The sequence below is a fragment of the Zingiber officinale genome, chromosome 2A (genome assembly GCF_018446385.1).
Source record: "Zingiber officinale cultivar Zhangliang chromosome 2A, Zo_v1.1, whole genome shotgun sequence".
Classification (NCBI taxonomy): domain Eukaryota; kingdom Viridiplantae; phylum Streptophyta; class Magnoliopsida; order Zingiberales; family Zingiberaceae; genus Zingiber; species Zingiber officinale.
This window is the reverse complement of record NC_055988.1, coordinates 90,474,792-90,491,660: the sequence shown is the minus strand read 5'-3', so window position 1 is coordinate 90,491,660 and position 16,869 is coordinate 90,474,792. Positions and strand designations below refer to the sequence as shown.

At 42.5% G+C, this 16,869-nt stretch overlaps 1 protein-coding gene across 1 annotated transcript; it reads right to left on the bottom strand.

Moving 5' to 3' along the window:
- Positions 1–9,943: 9,943 nt before the first annotated feature.
- LOC122041496 (auxin transporter-like protein 2) lies at positions 9,944–13,144 on the bottom strand. The gene is made up of 7 exons (XM_042601193.1): positions 12,702–13,144; positions 12,420–12,605; positions 12,214–12,326; positions 11,902–12,085; positions 11,719–11,816; positions 10,558–11,023; positions 9,944–10,477 (listed from the first exon to the last, which is right to left on the bottom strand). Exons 1-7 carry the CDS (start codon positions 12,873–12,875, stop codon positions 10,133–10,135), a joined length of 1,566 nt encoding a protein of 521 aa, XP_042457127.1. The 5' UTR covers positions 12,876–13,144; the 3' UTR covers positions 9,944–10,132.
- Positions 13,145–16,869: the final 3,725 nt, after the last annotated feature.

The window sequence follows — 16,869 nt, the reverse complement described above, 5'->3', positions numbered from 1 at the left end:
GTCATCAGTAAAAGTGATGAAGTACCTATAACCGCCTCTAGCAGCGACATTGAAAGGGCCACATACATCACTATGTATAAGTCCTAACAAATCAGTCGCTCTCTCGCTGTGCCCACTAAAGGGAGTCTTGGTCATCTTGCCTCGTAGGCATGACTCGAATATCTCATATGATTCAAAATCAAATGAGTCCAGCAAACCATCCTTATGGAGCTGGGATAAGCGCTTGTCATTTATATGACCTAAGCGACAGTGCCAGAGATAAGTTTGGTTCAGGTCATTTGACTTGAACTTCTTGGTATTTATGTTATAAATAGGGCTCTCAAGATCTAGAATGTAGAGTCCGTTTATCAGAGGTGCACTACAATAGAACATATCGTTTAAATATACGGAACAACATTTGTTCTTTATTGTAAACGAGAAACCTTTCTTGTTTAAACAAGAAACTGATATAATGTTCTTAGTCAAAGCAGGCACATAACAACATTCATCTAATTCTAATACAAGACCAGAGGGCAGAGATAGAAAATAAGTCCCTACAGCAACAGCAGCAACCCGCGCTCCATTGCCTACTCGTAGGTCCACCTCGCCCTTTGTCAATGCCCTGCTATTTCTCAGCGCCTGCACATCAGTACAAATGTGAGAAGCACATCTAGTATCTAATACCCATGATGTAGAAATAGATAGATTGACTTCTATAACATATATACCTGAAGTGGAAGTCTCACTTCGCTTCTTCTTAAGATCCTCCAAGTATACCTTGCAATTCCTCTTCCAGTGCCCGGTCTGACCGCAGTGGAAGCAGGTAGCATCCTTGGCGACCCCTCCTTTCGGCTTCAGTGCCTTGCCTTTGCCCTTGGCTTGGGACTTTCCCTTGCCTTTGGGCTTGCCCTTGCCCTTATGTTTCTGAACCATCAGAACAATGTAGGGCTTAGCCTTCTTAAGGTTTAGCTCAGCAGTTCTTAACATGCTGAGCAGCTCGGGCAGTGACTTGTCAATCTCGTTCATATTGTAGTTTAGAATGAATTGACTGTAGCTATCCGGCAAGGATTGCAAGATCAGGTCAGTGGCCAGCTCTTGGCCAAGAGGGAACCCCAACCTTTGTAAGTTCTCTATGTACCCAATCATTTTGAGTACATATGGGCCTACTGGAGCCCCGTCTGACATCTTGCACTGAAACAGTGCCATTGAGATCTCAAATCTCTCATGCCTCGCTTGACCTTGATACAGTTGACGAAGATGTTCAACCATATCGTAAGCGCCCATTAACTCGTGTTGCTTCTGAAGCTCAGAGTTCATGGTCACGAGCATTAGACAGGACACATCTAATGCGTCATCTTGATGCTTCTTGTAAGCATCTCGGTCTGCTCGCGTGGCAGTGGCAGGAGGAGCCTCCGGAATGGGCTGCTCCAGAACGTACAGTTTACGTTCCTGAGTGAGAACTATTCTCAAGTTCCTGTACCAGTCCAGGAAGTTTGCTCCGTTGAGTTTGTCCTTCTCAATGACAGATCGCAGGGAGAAGGTGTTCGTATTTGACGTCATGGTTATCTACAACAGAATAAAAGTAGAAATAAATATCATATTCTTAATCATTTAATTAGGCCTTTAACTAAATGATGCTCCCACTGAATTCTATAATTCATGTGGGACAAGATCCACATCATACTAACCCTTGAGTTAGCTTTGGCTAATACGCTCAAGACTTAGTATGATCGGTAGGTAACGATTACCAATTACATCTCTATGCAACTCTTGTTTATAAAATCAATATCCGCATTTATATTAAAACTCGAGTTAGCTTTGGCTAATACGCCCGAGAGTTAATATAGATGTGATTTTGACCTATCTTTTCCAACCGTTGGAAGAATGCCTATAGTTGACTCGATCTAACCGAGCAACTAGGAATACTCAATCTAATTGAGTTTGTATTCACACATGCGTTGATAGGCGGGACCAAGATTGCCCCTCCGTACCCTACCAAGATAATATGTATTGCTCTGCTTTGGCAGATTCAACAATACATGTGATCGAGGTAGTGATAGGTATCACGGCACGGTTAGGCATTTAGAGTTGGTTCGATCGAGATCTAATCTAATCGAAAAGGATGCATCTTGTGCACGACTTAGATCTAATCTAATCGCAAGGGTGCATCATGTGCACGACTTAGATCTAATCTAATCGTAAGGCACTAATTAATTAATTACTTATTAAACATGCATCATATACATAAGCAATTAACTAATTAATCTATTTGTGATTTAGTCATGGCCCTACTACGATCCTCTCAAGCTAATGAGAAGATCGAATGGTCAACCTAGGGTCAACAGCTTCTCCAAGCTCCTCCCTTTGACCACCTTGTGTTGCTCGTGCCCGCCTCGGAACTCCGTCTCGGAACTCCGTCTCGTGTGGACCCTCCACCGCTCCAATTTGTACATTACAATTTGAAACTCGAGTTACATTCGAGTCTAAATCTAATTTACAACCAGAATATATGAGAAAGGCACGACGCGCAGGTCGCGAAAAAAAAAATATACAACACGCGCAAACACATAACGGCACGCAGGTCGTATTATGAATTACAACACAATCCAATCATATTGGGTTTTTGGGCCATTACTATTACAAAATTAATACATAATTCAAAATTATATATTTTTCATAATTTTCTATAATTTTAAAATTAATTTTTTACAATTTTACGAGTAAAATTTCCCGGCGGTCCCGTTTAGCGGTTTCGGGCGCAATCGCGGAACGGATCCCCTTGCGGGGCCAGGGGCAGCGCCCCTACCCGCGATCTAACCATCGCGAGGGTTCCTTTGCGATCCAACAGCGCCCAAACTCGCTGTCTCAAAACGATTTGGGTCGAGACATTGCCGTTTCGGAAAAAACTTCCTGGCAGGTTCGTTTTTAGCGATTTCGGGTGCAATCGCGGAGCAAATCCCCTTACGGGGTTAGGGGCAGTACCCCTACCCACGATCTAACCATCGTGAGTTGCTCCTTTGCGATCTAATGGCACCCAAGCCCGCTGTCCCAAATGGATTTGGGACAAAACAAAGCCGTTTAAGGAAAAACTTCCCGGTAGCCGAAGTCTACAAGTGCCGAGATACTTGTGCTTCGCTTCTACGGAAAAATTACCCATAAAAACATAAAAAACTAAATTTTTATAGAAAATCACAGAAGGTTTAGTTTTCATAAAACCAAAAATTAAACTCGTACAAGCCTTGCACGTGGCTCTGATACCATTGTTAGGTTTTTCGGGCCGCGAAAACCGCTTTTCGCGTCGCGGAAACCCCGAATCACCCAAAGCCGTAGATCCGTGCAAGGAAAAACCGAATGAAATACAAGTACGAGTTTCAAAAACTTTAGATCTACTCCTAGATCTACATGTTAAGAAGTATACCTTGAAGCGTGCCCTTTCGCGTTCCCGCTCGTCCAAGGAATTGCCGGATCTCTAGACCGTCAAGCGTCGGTCCTCTAGAAGTATCCACATGGACACGTAGGTGGAGAAAACCTCACACAAAGGTGTGCTAGCACCTTGGTAAGATTCGGTCAAGCAAGGAGGAGAGGGAGAGGGAGAGCTTGAGAGGAAGAAGGAAGAAGATACCCACTTGAATGAAAAATGAATTCCCATTCAAAACCAAAAGTGGACGGCCACTTCCCATAGTGTAACTCCCCATTAAATGCAATTAATGTGAAGTTATTAAGAAAATGGCTTTGTAACTTCCATGAGGTGGCACCCATGATGATGTGGAGTAACATCATTGGTCCACATCAATGCCAACTCACCAATGAGGTAGCATAAAATCAAGTCCAACTTGACTTTTAATCTTCCTCTCAAGTCAAGTCAAACTTGACCAAATCTCTTCCATGGTTGATCGAATTCAACCATTTGATTCAAGCCAACTTAATATAATGAATCCTATTCATTTAATTAAATTGATTCAATGAGTCAAAATCTAAATTAGACTCATTGAACACATGAATCAACTTGAGTCGAACTCAAGTTAGCTCAATTAGGATTACTCTTAATCCAATTTGATTCATCAAATGAATCTAATCCTCTTGGTTCATCATATGAACCTAATCTCCATCTAATTATCCTAAGTGTGTGACCCTATAGGTTCTTGTAATGTTGGCAATGCCCTAAACCCATTTAGGAGCATAAGTAATGAGCGGTATCTAGCAACACATCATTACTACCCAAGTTACAAGAATGTCGAGATCCGACATCACCTTGTGACTACTAATTGTGACTCTTCACAATATATGACATTGTCCTTCTATCCTAGACATCTAGATTGATCAATGTGAGGCATAGACCGTGTCATCCTCTAATCAATCTAAATCTTGAACTCCAAGTAGACTCACTCGATCAAATGAGCTCAACATCTCATGTTGACTCATTTGGGCATGGTCATGCACTTAGTGGTCTCACTCTATCAAAAATATTGATGTCGCTCCCGTCATATGGGAGGGATAGATCCCATCTACATCACTCACATCCCTCTGCATAATTTGTTACATACCCAGTAATCGCCTTTATAGTCCACCCAGTTACGGGTGACGTTTGACGAAACCAAAGTATATAACTCCTTATATAGGGATCCATGGTGACTTCAGGTCCAAGGACTAATAGTCATACTAATAGCCACATGAGAAAGTATATGACACTCATATAACGATCCATGATACTTTCTCATGGCGGGTCATTCAGTATACATTCTCTAATGTATACCCATGTGTCAACTTGATATCTCTATATCCATGACTTGTGAGATCAAGTCATCGAGTTGACCTACATGCTAGTCTTATTGCATTAACATTGTCCCTGAATGTTAATACTCGACTAGGAATGATTAAGAGTAGTGTTCCCTATATCATCTCACTATCGGTTCAACTAACCGATTGATGTAGGTGAGAACCATCTACTCAAGGACATTATTATACTTAGTTTATTTTGCACCAATACAAGTAAGTATAATAACCAAAATCCAAATGCCTTTATTAATATACAAGAATATGATACAATGAGTCCATACAATCATCAAATGATTGGCTCTAGGGCTCTAGCTAACAGGACGTGCTCAAAAGACCGGTCGAGCATATGAGTTCGATAAGCAATGACCGGTCGAGTATAAGAGAATGATTGAAAGTAGAAGCTAGCACTTAACATTAAACCATCATGAAGGCCTATATATACACCCGACTGATTAGTCTCAGTCGATAAGGTAGGGCAGGCTGAATAGACCGGCCGAGCATAGAGGCGTTTTAACGGAATACGATCGAACGAAGGAAGAGTTAAAGGGCAAAGGTGTCTTCATACGTCAGACCGATCAATCTTGGTCGGTAGGATATAACCGCCCAGTTTCAATAGACAGGTCGAGTATGAGAAGTAGATTGAATATAAAGGTCTTCAACCTTACATAGTTTTTGGCATATTTATAATGAAGTTTGGGTTAGGTATAGGACTAAAACTAGTATGGACAAAATATATTCCACATACATGCCAAATAAGCTTATGTGATTAACCAGACATATGTAACAGGTGAATCATAACAAGTGAACTATAACAATATACGATCATATGGCAACTTAATCAATTTGACGGTAAATATCTTCTAGAATCCTCCGCAGATATGCTAAACGACAAAGAAGGTACATTTGGGGTAAGAAAAAGATTCCTTAAACTATTATTATTGTAGTTCTGGCTTATGTCATCTCTTAACAAACTTTAACAAACCGAGGTTTACCACATGACTGTGGAGGTTAGATGAGATGGAATAAAAAGGGGAATCCTCTCTACTGGCAAGGTACTCAAACATACGCATTGCATCCAAATCAAATCCTAATTTTCAGACAGTTGCTTCTTCTTCTCCTTCTCGCCGAAGACTAACTTGAGCGTCGGAAGGCCTAGCCAGGGATTCTCACCCCGGTCTTAGGTCACTAACGCTTTGTCTGTTAGTTTCATTGTGTGCAGGGAGACGAGATCACTTCATCCACCAGATTGCAGAAGTTCCGCTGATCCCTGGAGCCATCTGATCACCGGAGTTCCATTTTGTGAGGTATCATTCATAAGATTCGCTTTGGTTTTCTCAGGTCAATTGTCTTGCCTTCAAGTGTCAGTGAGATCCGTTGTGGTCTTCTCGAATCCTCTCGTGCTCATCAGTACCAGAATCTGCCATCACCCATCGTCGCCCAATGCTCCATCTCGCAAGCTCTCAGACAGGATCATATCCAATCAACAATGACTCACTTGGACTTATCGTGTTTGTGTCAACTTCCTATTGGTCTTCTGATCACTAGGTGTTTAATCAACCGTGGTCCATTTAGATTTCTCTTATCAACTCCCTATGGTACTTTTGACATCATTAAGTATCCAGCCAACCTTGACCTATTTGATTTCTCATGTGAATTCCTTGACATCATCAAGTATGTAATCAATCTTGACCTACTTAACTTTTTGGGTCAACTCTCTGTTGAATTTTTGATATTATCAAATATTCGGTCAACTTTGACTTACATAACCTTTTTACTATCAAGTAAATCTTGAACTATTTGATGATTCTTCATATGCCAACATTCTATTGACTTCTTATATTATCAAGAATATAGTCCACCTTAATTAACTTTGATCTACTTAATGTCTTAGTTAATATATCGATCAAATATAAAAATTTAAATTCAAATTAATCCAAATTTAATCAACCTTAAGTCTTAATTTGCATGCACATTGCTTTCCGGTCACGTACAACACACGGAGTGCACCCTTTGAAGCAATGATTTTTATTTATCAATTAAAGCACCTGATCTGATGCAATACAATATACGAGTTCTTATATGTAACATCGATCATGTTCGATCCTCATGACTTGGCCATCCCTACTGAAAGATGCATGTCCCATGGGCTGCAACATGAAAATAAAACTACAATTAAGTAAACCTTTTGCGATAATTGAATGCTAATACTACTTTCATAATTAATTATTGAAATAAACTTGACTCGATTTATCTTACAAGGGTTGGTTGAGGTGATCATTGCCTCGCCGCCAAAATTGCATGTCGTTGGATTGGAGGCGCGCTCTTTGTAGTAACGGTTGAACACAAACGATACATGATGTCGTACGGTGTTGGGCTGGAAACAGGCTCCACCGGGCTTAATAGGGCTACAATCTACCACGTTGCAAAGTACGTCCATATCTTTCTGTTGGTTGTCAACACTCGCCGAGGGATTTCCCACGCACCATGTTTCCTAAGAATACATATATTATATTGTATTTATTAAAATAAATTTAAAATATTAGTTTTTAAAAGCAAAATGATTTAGATTTATCCTCATCTAAATTTTATTTATAGAACTTACAGCATTCGCTCCAATTGCATTTGGATCTACAAGGGAAAAAATGAGTAGATAATTAAATGATTAATTAAAGAAGTGAAAGCATAAAAAATGATGATTTTGTACAACAAATCGAAAGACGCATACACAAATCATACCTATGCAAGAAAATAAAATTGTGAAGAGTGTGAAACAAAACAATGCATTCATCTTCATTGTTGTTTTTGTTGTTGTAGAAAGTATAACCCACGTCTCCTCCATATATACACATCAAAATAACTCTTGGTTAATATTTGCTAAAATGGAAAAAGTCAATAATCCAGCTTAAAAAATCAATCAATCAATGATTTGTCGCATAAAATAATTGGTCATTATAGTAACTAACAGATCATTTTCCATAAAAAAAACTTTTTGGAAAAATAAAATATGAAAATATTTAATTTTATTAAAACATAAAAGATAATAATGAGAATTTATTTGGTTGATTATTAATAGTATGTAATTATATAATAATTAAAATAAATTATTATAGCATATTATTGTATATAATAAATAAGTAATGTAATAATGGAAATTTGTTGGGTTAATTATTAATGATATATTTTAATATAATATTATTTTATATTATAATATTATTTAGTACAAAAGCTGTCATCCATTGATATAATTTTTCTATATTACTGGTCATAATAACAAGACTTTCCCTGAAAAAAAATAATTTAATTTTATGTTAGATATTAAATTCATAAAAAGATTTTCCTTAAAAAAAGTTAATTTAATTTTTTTATCAGATATTAAATTGATAAAAATAAATATTACAATTAATCTTAGGAAAAAAATCGAGAAAAATATATTTTCTAACGTTAACAACTAAGTATTTATAGAAATTTTTCCACTTAAGATGTAGGACTAAAAAAAATCATAATATGTATGTTTTTTATATAAAAAAATTACTAATAAATTTTAAATTTATTTTCATTAAAAAAATGACATTAACTTAATTTAATTTTAGAGACTTCATGAAGATTAATTATTAAGAGTACATTCTTAATTAAATAGTAAGATTATTAAACTATTATATTAAAATATATAGCATTAATTATAATTAAATATAATAGTGAAGAATAATAATAAAGTTAATCACTTTGAATTTATCCTTTTAAAACTAAAGATTTTTTTTAAGAAAATGAAAAAAATAAAACCAGATGAAAACAATCCAATCAAATAAGATTTTAAATTTTATTTAGGCCATGAACGAATTAACTAAAATCTACTTGTCTTTCTCATCAAAAACTGCACCACTTTAACTCCTCTGTTTTTTTTCCCCTGCAAAAAGCGAAGAGTGAAGAATACTGCGCACAAAACCCTAACTGTAAAAGCAAGGGAACCCTACGATAGAGAGGCCTGAAAGCATCTCTTCTTTTAACATAAGACTGTAGGTGATAGATATGAGCCAATCCATGAAAGAAGGGTAAAGATCTCGAAGGCCTGCCCATGGCATGCACCGGCACATATCACCTGAGATTCCATTCTGCCTTCGCCTGTAGCTTTTAGCGAAAGACAGAGCTTCAATTGTCTGCATCATCTTTACTCCAGACAAAATCATTAACCAGTTTGCTATCCTCGAATAAAAAAAGTACTAGACATTTTTTTTCACCGATGCATATGCAGTATCAGTGCAGTGACGTCGGGAAACAGCTGTCGAGTTTCTTAATCGGACTCCAATGCGAACACTGTTGTCGCGTGAATGATTAAACAAAGTGAGTAACACTCTGAACACGGTGAATACGGATGAGGTAGCAGGATCAAACTTAGTCTGTTCACGGTGAATGCTGAGACTGGCGTTTTCTCGGCGTTTAAAAAACATTTCGTGCCTATGTTTTCAACTTACATGGGAGATAGGTGGATCAGTATTTTCTGGTTCAAGTGTGGTCACCCCGTATTATTGTAAGCAAGCATACCCTTGGTCATTTTTGGACGTTTCAAAAATTTGCGAACCTTTTTTTCAACTTGAAATAGTAGGTAATTGTGCCGCACATTTGGTTCTAGTGTGGTCACCGCTATCAAAGCAAGTGTACCGGCGTCAACTAGCTAATTGTATTGCCGGTCATTGTACCATCCTGTTGCTTTACATCATATGTATGCTTTTTGCGTAGTCACGCGAATCGTTCTAAGCAAGCGTACCGGTAAATAATTTTTAACTTTTTCTTTACGTTTCAAAGATTTTTCGAGGGTTTTTTTCAACATGACATGGGAAGTAAGTGTACACATGTTAGTGTACATCATATTTTTGGTACATCATATATTTTGAGTTTTCTGACTGCGTAAAAAAAAATTCGGACCTTTTCTTCAACTCGACGAGGGAGGTAAGTATACCAACAGTCACTATACATCCTCTTGGTTTAAGTGTTATTATAAGCAAGCATAATATTTTGGCGCTTTTGGCCGTTTAAAAAAAAAATCGGAATTGATCTTCAATTTGATGGAGGTATGTATATCACGACTCCCTCTGCTGCTTCAGTAAACAAAGAAAAGTGAGCTCTTTCTCACAGAGAAGCCAATCGAAGTGCCATCAATGAAAAGCAAGGCAAGTTTCATTGTACAGAACAAGGCAAAACAGGGGATCAAATTAGCTGCAGCAGTCATTAACCATATGATCACCAGTTCTTCATTACACTCCTTTTCAATGAAAAAAAAAGAGAGAAATAAAGAAAGAAATAGCTAATTGTTGGAACACTACTACCACATAGCTGCCATAGACATGACCTTCATTAGCCTAAGCAGAACTTGTTCTACTCGTCACGGGCTACCATAGTGATGGTGGTGGCGGAGATGGAAGGAGGAAGGTGCAGGAGAAGGCGAGATGGCGACGACCGGATTGGTGGCGTTGTAAGCGGCGCCGCCAAGGAATGGCGTTGGAGTACTGAGATTGGGCAGGGGAAGAGCAGCCGCCGCCGCCGGCGGTGGGCATTGGTAGCACTTGGCGAAGAGGCCGAAGGAGTTGATTTGGTGGACGAAGTTGGTCATGCTGGCCCAACCGCCCAATCCGAATCCCACCACCAACACCCACCCAACCACGAACATGTTTAACAAGTAGGCTCCCACCCAACCTCCGGCGAACCTCGGAGGCCGCTCGACGGCGTTCTGCAAGCATTAATTTATTTCCCAACCATATGATTAATTACATAAATTTCAATAGTATTAGAAATGAAGAGAAGAGATACCTCGCGAGCTTCGGCGGAACGGAAGGTGAACATGTAGGCGAGGGAGGGGATGATGTAGACAGTGAAGCTGACGAGAAGAGAACCGACGGCAGAGTTGATGGGGCCAAAGAAGGGGAAGACGATGGCGAGGAACCAGATGGGGATGACGACTGGCAGCCGCGCGGCAGCGCGCTTGCACATGCTGCGGCAATCGTGGAGGCCGATGAGCTTCTCCCACACGAAGTAGAGCGGGGTGCAGGCGAAGCCGAAGGTGATGAACTGGTGGATGAGCATGAGCACCACGGCGGCGTCGCGGAATGGCGTGCGAGGCAGCAACGAGAAGGCGTTGGAGTGGTTCAGCAGCGTGTCGCCGAAGGCCCAGTACACGCTCGCAGCCGACGGCAGCGTCAGCGTCAGCACGTAGAGCGTCGCAAGCAGGTAGATCGCCTTAAACTTCTGCGGCTTCCACATCGCATGCATGATCTCCCTGTTTTTAGTTAATCATAACAATCAATCACTGTAATTAATCAGCCAAACACATATGTTCTTTTTTCATGCTTCCTCTGCTATTGTAAAAAAATAAAAAAAGGAAATGAAAAGGAAAAGCAGCCAAATGATATTTCCTCGAAATGCAAAACAAGTAGAGACGCCACTGGATACTGCATGATTTATTCAAACTGGGCGAGCGGTTGCCATTTCTATGATAGATCATGACAGACAAATCTAATATGGACGGTACGTGGCGCTCGTCAATTTCTTTGGGAACTAGCATCAAACACATCGCCTACGTACACATTCCAGCTGGTACTGATAGACAAACGACGAGTTAACTAAACTAAGTTGCAAATGATGAATATAAGGGGTTTAGCATTGTCCGTAATTTTACTTGGACACGATTTTAAAAGTGTATTCTAGCTGACGATTTTAACCATTTAACATTGTCCTTAATTTATTCGCTGGAGTGGACTCGGCCCTTACTAAACAAACTACAGCCTACCCAGTCAAAGAAAGACAACCCAAAAATAAAGAGATCACAATGGCGGTCAGTGTGCATCACATGCATGGGAAAATGTGCGAATTAACTTCAATTTCTATGGACATAAAGTTTAGGGGCGCATTAAGTTGGCGTTTGCTTTGTTTTACGTCTTGTACTTTGAAGGAGTTTACGTGATGTCGCCTTACACTGTGACAGCGTGCCCACCGAATGTGTAGAGGATGTTGGTGGCGCCTGTAAAGTAGAGAACCAGCTTGGTTGGTCCCGAATGCTTCACCCCTTCCACCTGCTTACGTTTTTATACCAGAAGCCATTGTTAATATATAGGGTTAGCTTTAGCTTGTTGCCACCTCAATAATTCAACACTGTACCTGGCCATGGAGGAGAGAAGCGATGGTGAGATACCAGGATGTGTAGGTGGTCATTAGGAGGCCTAGGAATGACCATATCCTGTAGTTGTGAAAGGAGGGGATGAAGACCGTGGTGGCACAGCAAGCGCCGAAGATATAGGTCCAGGTCCTCTTGTCTAGCTTGTCATTGATGTAGTATATGTTACTGCACACCACAAACAAAACAGAGTTCAGATATCATTGATGTAGTATATGTTACTGCACACCACAAACAAAACAGAGTTCAGACATCTGCATATTAACTAGCTACTCAATCTATATGCTATATATTACCTAGCGCAAGCAATCAGCTGAATGACGGATCCGAAGAGAAGAAAGGTGCAATTAAATGCTAATCCAACGTTTCTCCAGTGCTTCCCCAGTAGCCCATCTAGTACTTCAAACCACTTCATTTCGTAACAGAGTATATATTTATGTTAAAATGTGTAGACCATCACATGATAAAAGAGATGCATATAACATTAATTATATAGATTTACCTGAATGACATGGTTCCTGAAGTCCACCTTCTCCCTCCCTTTCCTGGTTCTGTACTCCACGTAGAGAATGCTGATGAGGTAAGCCGTCCAGCTTCCCAGCAAGCCGTAGAAGAGCTGGAACAAGATTCCACTCAGCATCCCCAGCTGGGAGAATGAGTAAGGCAGTGTTAGCAGCACCTGAGCCACCTGAACATGCAAGCAACAATACAGAAGATAAAATCAAACATCCCAACAAGCTGAAGAAATAGATTATAGATAGTAGTCTTGAAATATCGTACGGACCTGGTTTGAGGCACAACTGAACCAGGCGTCGTAGGCGGAGCCACCGTGCCAGAGGAGGCCGGAGAGCTTGGATTTGATGGTCTTCTCCTCCCCTTCGCTCTCCATCTCCACGTACCTCCCCACCATCACAGTCTCCAACACCTTGTCCTCGTTCCCGTTTGAAGTCGACCCCATCGATCTGTTATATCCACTTAGATGAAACTACTCCCGCAATGATCTCTATGTCTAATCAACGAGCTGGCCTCTCTTTGCTTCTGGTTTGATAAATGAAAAAAAAAATACTACTTGCTCCTCGTTGATAGCCGCTGGGCTTGGTTATATACAGCAAAAAGAGAAAGAAAGAGAGATTTGGAGAGACAAAGGCGCAGTGCTTTGATGAGATTGGTTTTGGCCTTTCTCACTTTAGCAGAGCTTTAACGCTGCGACTCCCAGAGAGAAAAAAGATGAAGAAAGAGGGAGAAATTATCAACCGGCCGGGTCGGGCCGTCGATTTGAATAAATTAATAATGGGCACTCATTGGGGCGTGGCACAACTGTTTTGCACGGGCGGTCCGGTCCGGTTCCCGAGTCAATTAAAGTGCATCCCCACCTCTTTAACCGGACCGCGGCATGGGTTCCTGAACCGCGATCAACTATAATAATCAAGGGTAGCACTTAGCTTAGCTCAAACCTGACTCATTTTTGTTTTTTTTGTTTGTTTTCCACGGCTAACAATGAGCTACGAATTTATCGTTGATGTGATGACAACTATGACTCGGTCATGCAGCGAGCACCCGACGCTCAAATAAGAGGACGATAAAGGGAGCAGTATGTAAAAATCGGGTCGAGACGGCTCTTCCGCTCGACCTAGCAACAAGTTCGACCTCAGTCGAGCACGCGGACAGTGGACTTTCGACCGAGCGGTTATCCCGCTCGACCCAACAACATAGCACGCGGATAGTGAACTTCCGGACAAGCAGATATCCCGTTCGGCCCAACAACGGACAACACGTGGACAGTGAACTTCCGGTCAAGCGACTATCCCGCTCGGCCCGACAACGGACAATACGTGGACAGTGAATTTCCGGTCAAGCGGCTATCCCGCTCGGCCCGACAACGGACATAGTAGGCTATCTTTCGACATCCTTTTGGGAACTAGTGTCGTTGACAAGTGGCATGGTCAGATAGAGGATCATACGGCGGAAGCTTCCACTGTCACTTTAGAGATATGTTCGGCCCGTTAAAGTACTGTGTCAGGGACACTTTACTGACAGGTCTTTTCAAATAAAGCTTTGAGACGTGTACCCGTCTTGGAAAGTATGCACGTGCGCTATAGAAGCTCTATATAAAGGGGGATCCAAGCATCGGCAGAGGTATGCGATATTTTATTATTGTGCTACAGTCTTCTTATTGCTCCACTCTTTGCTTCTTCTTCTTCGCCTGAGACTGACTTGAGCGTCTCATCACGGGGGACCCCTTCTCTAGCTCGGCACTGACGTCACTTGTGTTGCAGGTCAGACCGAAGTCCACAAGAGGTCAACGTGAGTGCCACATCCCCAGCTTTTCGTCTCTTCGACTTTCGGACATGATCATATTTGGCGCCGTCTGTGGGAACGTCACCTGCATCCGAGCTGGACTGCCCACCACCGTGACGCTCACTCAGGAGGAGCTTGAGATGCTCGTTCAAGCTTGAGCAGTAAAAATGATCGAGCAACAACAACAAGTGTTAGACGATCGGCTAGCATCGCAGCTAGCAACATCGGCGGTCGACAGGCGAGCGGGGCAAGAAGATTGAGCTGAGCAACTCTCTATATGGGGATAGAATAGAAGGCTGACCGACACGCCAGGGGAAACACCGCCCACACCAATCCCCTTCCATCGTGCCCTATTCCAAACACCCTCAGAGATAGCCCAAGCACACCAGGAGCGGGGATCATCTTCAAATGATGCTCCCGTTCAGGATGCACGGAAAGGCAAGATGCCCTGAAGCAACGCGTCTCCCAAGCGGATCAACCGACAGTTCTCATAGGAGATCTTACAAGACCCTATACTTAGATACTACACCCCTTTGGCGATCGGGACGTACAATGGATCGACCGATCCAGATGATCATCTGGATCGGTTTGATAACGAAGTCACACTGCACCAATATACAGACGGAGTGAAGTGCTGAGTCTTCCTCACGACTCTCTCCGAGTCGATGCAGCGCTGGTTTAGAAGATTGTCGGACGAATCAATATGGAGTTTCAGGGATTTTTGAGCCGCATTCCAATATCATTTCGCCAGCAGCCGACGCTACCAGAAGACGAGCGTCGGCTTCTTTTCCATAAAGCAAGGGCCCAAGGAAGCGCTCCGAGCATACATCCAACGATTCAACAAAGTAGCCATGGACATCCCCTCGGTCTCGTCCGAGACGATGATGAACGCCTTCACCCAAGGGCTCATCAAGGGAGATTTCTTCCGATCGCTCATCAGGATGCCGCCTAGGGACTTCGACCATATGCTCAAGAAGGCCAACGAGTACATAAACGTGGAAGAAACCCAAGTGGCCAAAAGAAAAGAGGCGCCGACCGAACACACGGCTCCAGCACCCGAGCGGCGATTTGCAAGCAGCCACCAACCACCCAAGGGGACGAGAGCGGAGGGAGAATGGTCATACCAGGAGGCTAGGACACATGCCGTGCAGCATGTGGCCTCCGGTCGGCCGAAAACGACAAGAGGCAAGGTATGGGTGCTCATGTTTTGCTCCTTTCACCAATCGCCAACTCACAACATGCGGGATTGCCGCGCTCTGACACTAGTCGTTAGCCGACCGGCCTCAAGAGAATACGATCGCCGATCTCCAACCCCCGATCAACGACAGAGGCAATGGTCTGCCAGGCGACAAGAGTATGAAAGAGGAACGCCCGAGCGGTTCGACCGACACCAGGGAAGGGATAACGTCGATTCTTCCCGAGTCCTAGCCGAGCGAAATAGACCATCCGCTCGGGAAAAAGAAAATAGAAGCAACGCGTCCTGAGGAGAAATAGGAATGATCGCTGAAGGACCGACCGACGGTGACTCCAACCAAGCCAAGAAGTCGTATGATCGGCGGTTGGGGATTCACGTCATGGAATGCAGCAAGGAGAAGGTCGAAGGACTCTAAATCAGCTTCAGCCTTAGCGACTTGGAGGGAGTGGAGATCCCTCACGATGACGCACTGATCATCCAGGCAGTAATTGCTAATTATACTATTCATCAAACTTTTGTTAATACGGAGAGTTCAGTGAATATTATTTTCAAGAAGGCGTTCGATCAATTACAAATTGATCGAAGTGAGCTGCTGCCCATGATGACCCCACTTTACGGCTTCACGGGCAATGAGGTACTGCCGTTCGGACAGGCCCAACTGGCCGTCTTGCTCGAGGAAGAACCACTAAGAAGAACCAGGACCACAAACTTCATCATAGTGGACGCACAGTCGGCCTACAACGTCATCCTGGGGCGACCGACCCTCAATAAATTACGGGCGGTGGTATCTACCTATTGCCAAAAGATCAAATTCCCGGTGGACGCCCGTGTGGGTGAAGTCGGAGGCGATCAGCTGGCCACTCGGCGATGCTATGTCGAGATGGTCAAGACCGAAGCAAGAAGTGCTCAGAAGAATACGCGCTTGGAGGTGAACGCTGTCATCAGAAAGCTTCGGGGGATGATTTACGAAGAACCTCAAGTCCAGAATCATCCAAGCTGGACGGAGGCCACCATATTAATTATGACCGATCGAGAACACGAGTAGGAGGCAGAGCGACTGTAGAGCATGAATCATCTCTAACCCTACAGAGCCGGATGAGAGGTGCGCAAGTGAATTTATGTATTTTTGTATGTCTTCCGAATGTAGGGCAAAATATGAATGAAAAGCGAAGGCCTTTTTGAAATGTGTCGCTACCAACGATCGATCGGCGACTTTAAATCCTTGTCTCCATCGATGGTCGAGCGACAACCTTAAACCCTTTTCTCCATCGACGGTCGAGCGGCGACCTTAAACCCTTGTCTCCATCAACGGTTGAGCGACAATCTTAAACCCTTATCTTCATCGACAATTGAGCGACGACCTTAAACCCTTGTGTCCATCGACGGTCGAGCGGCGACCTTAAACCCTTGTGTCCATCGACGGTCGAGCGGCGACCTTAAACCCTTGTCTTCATCGATG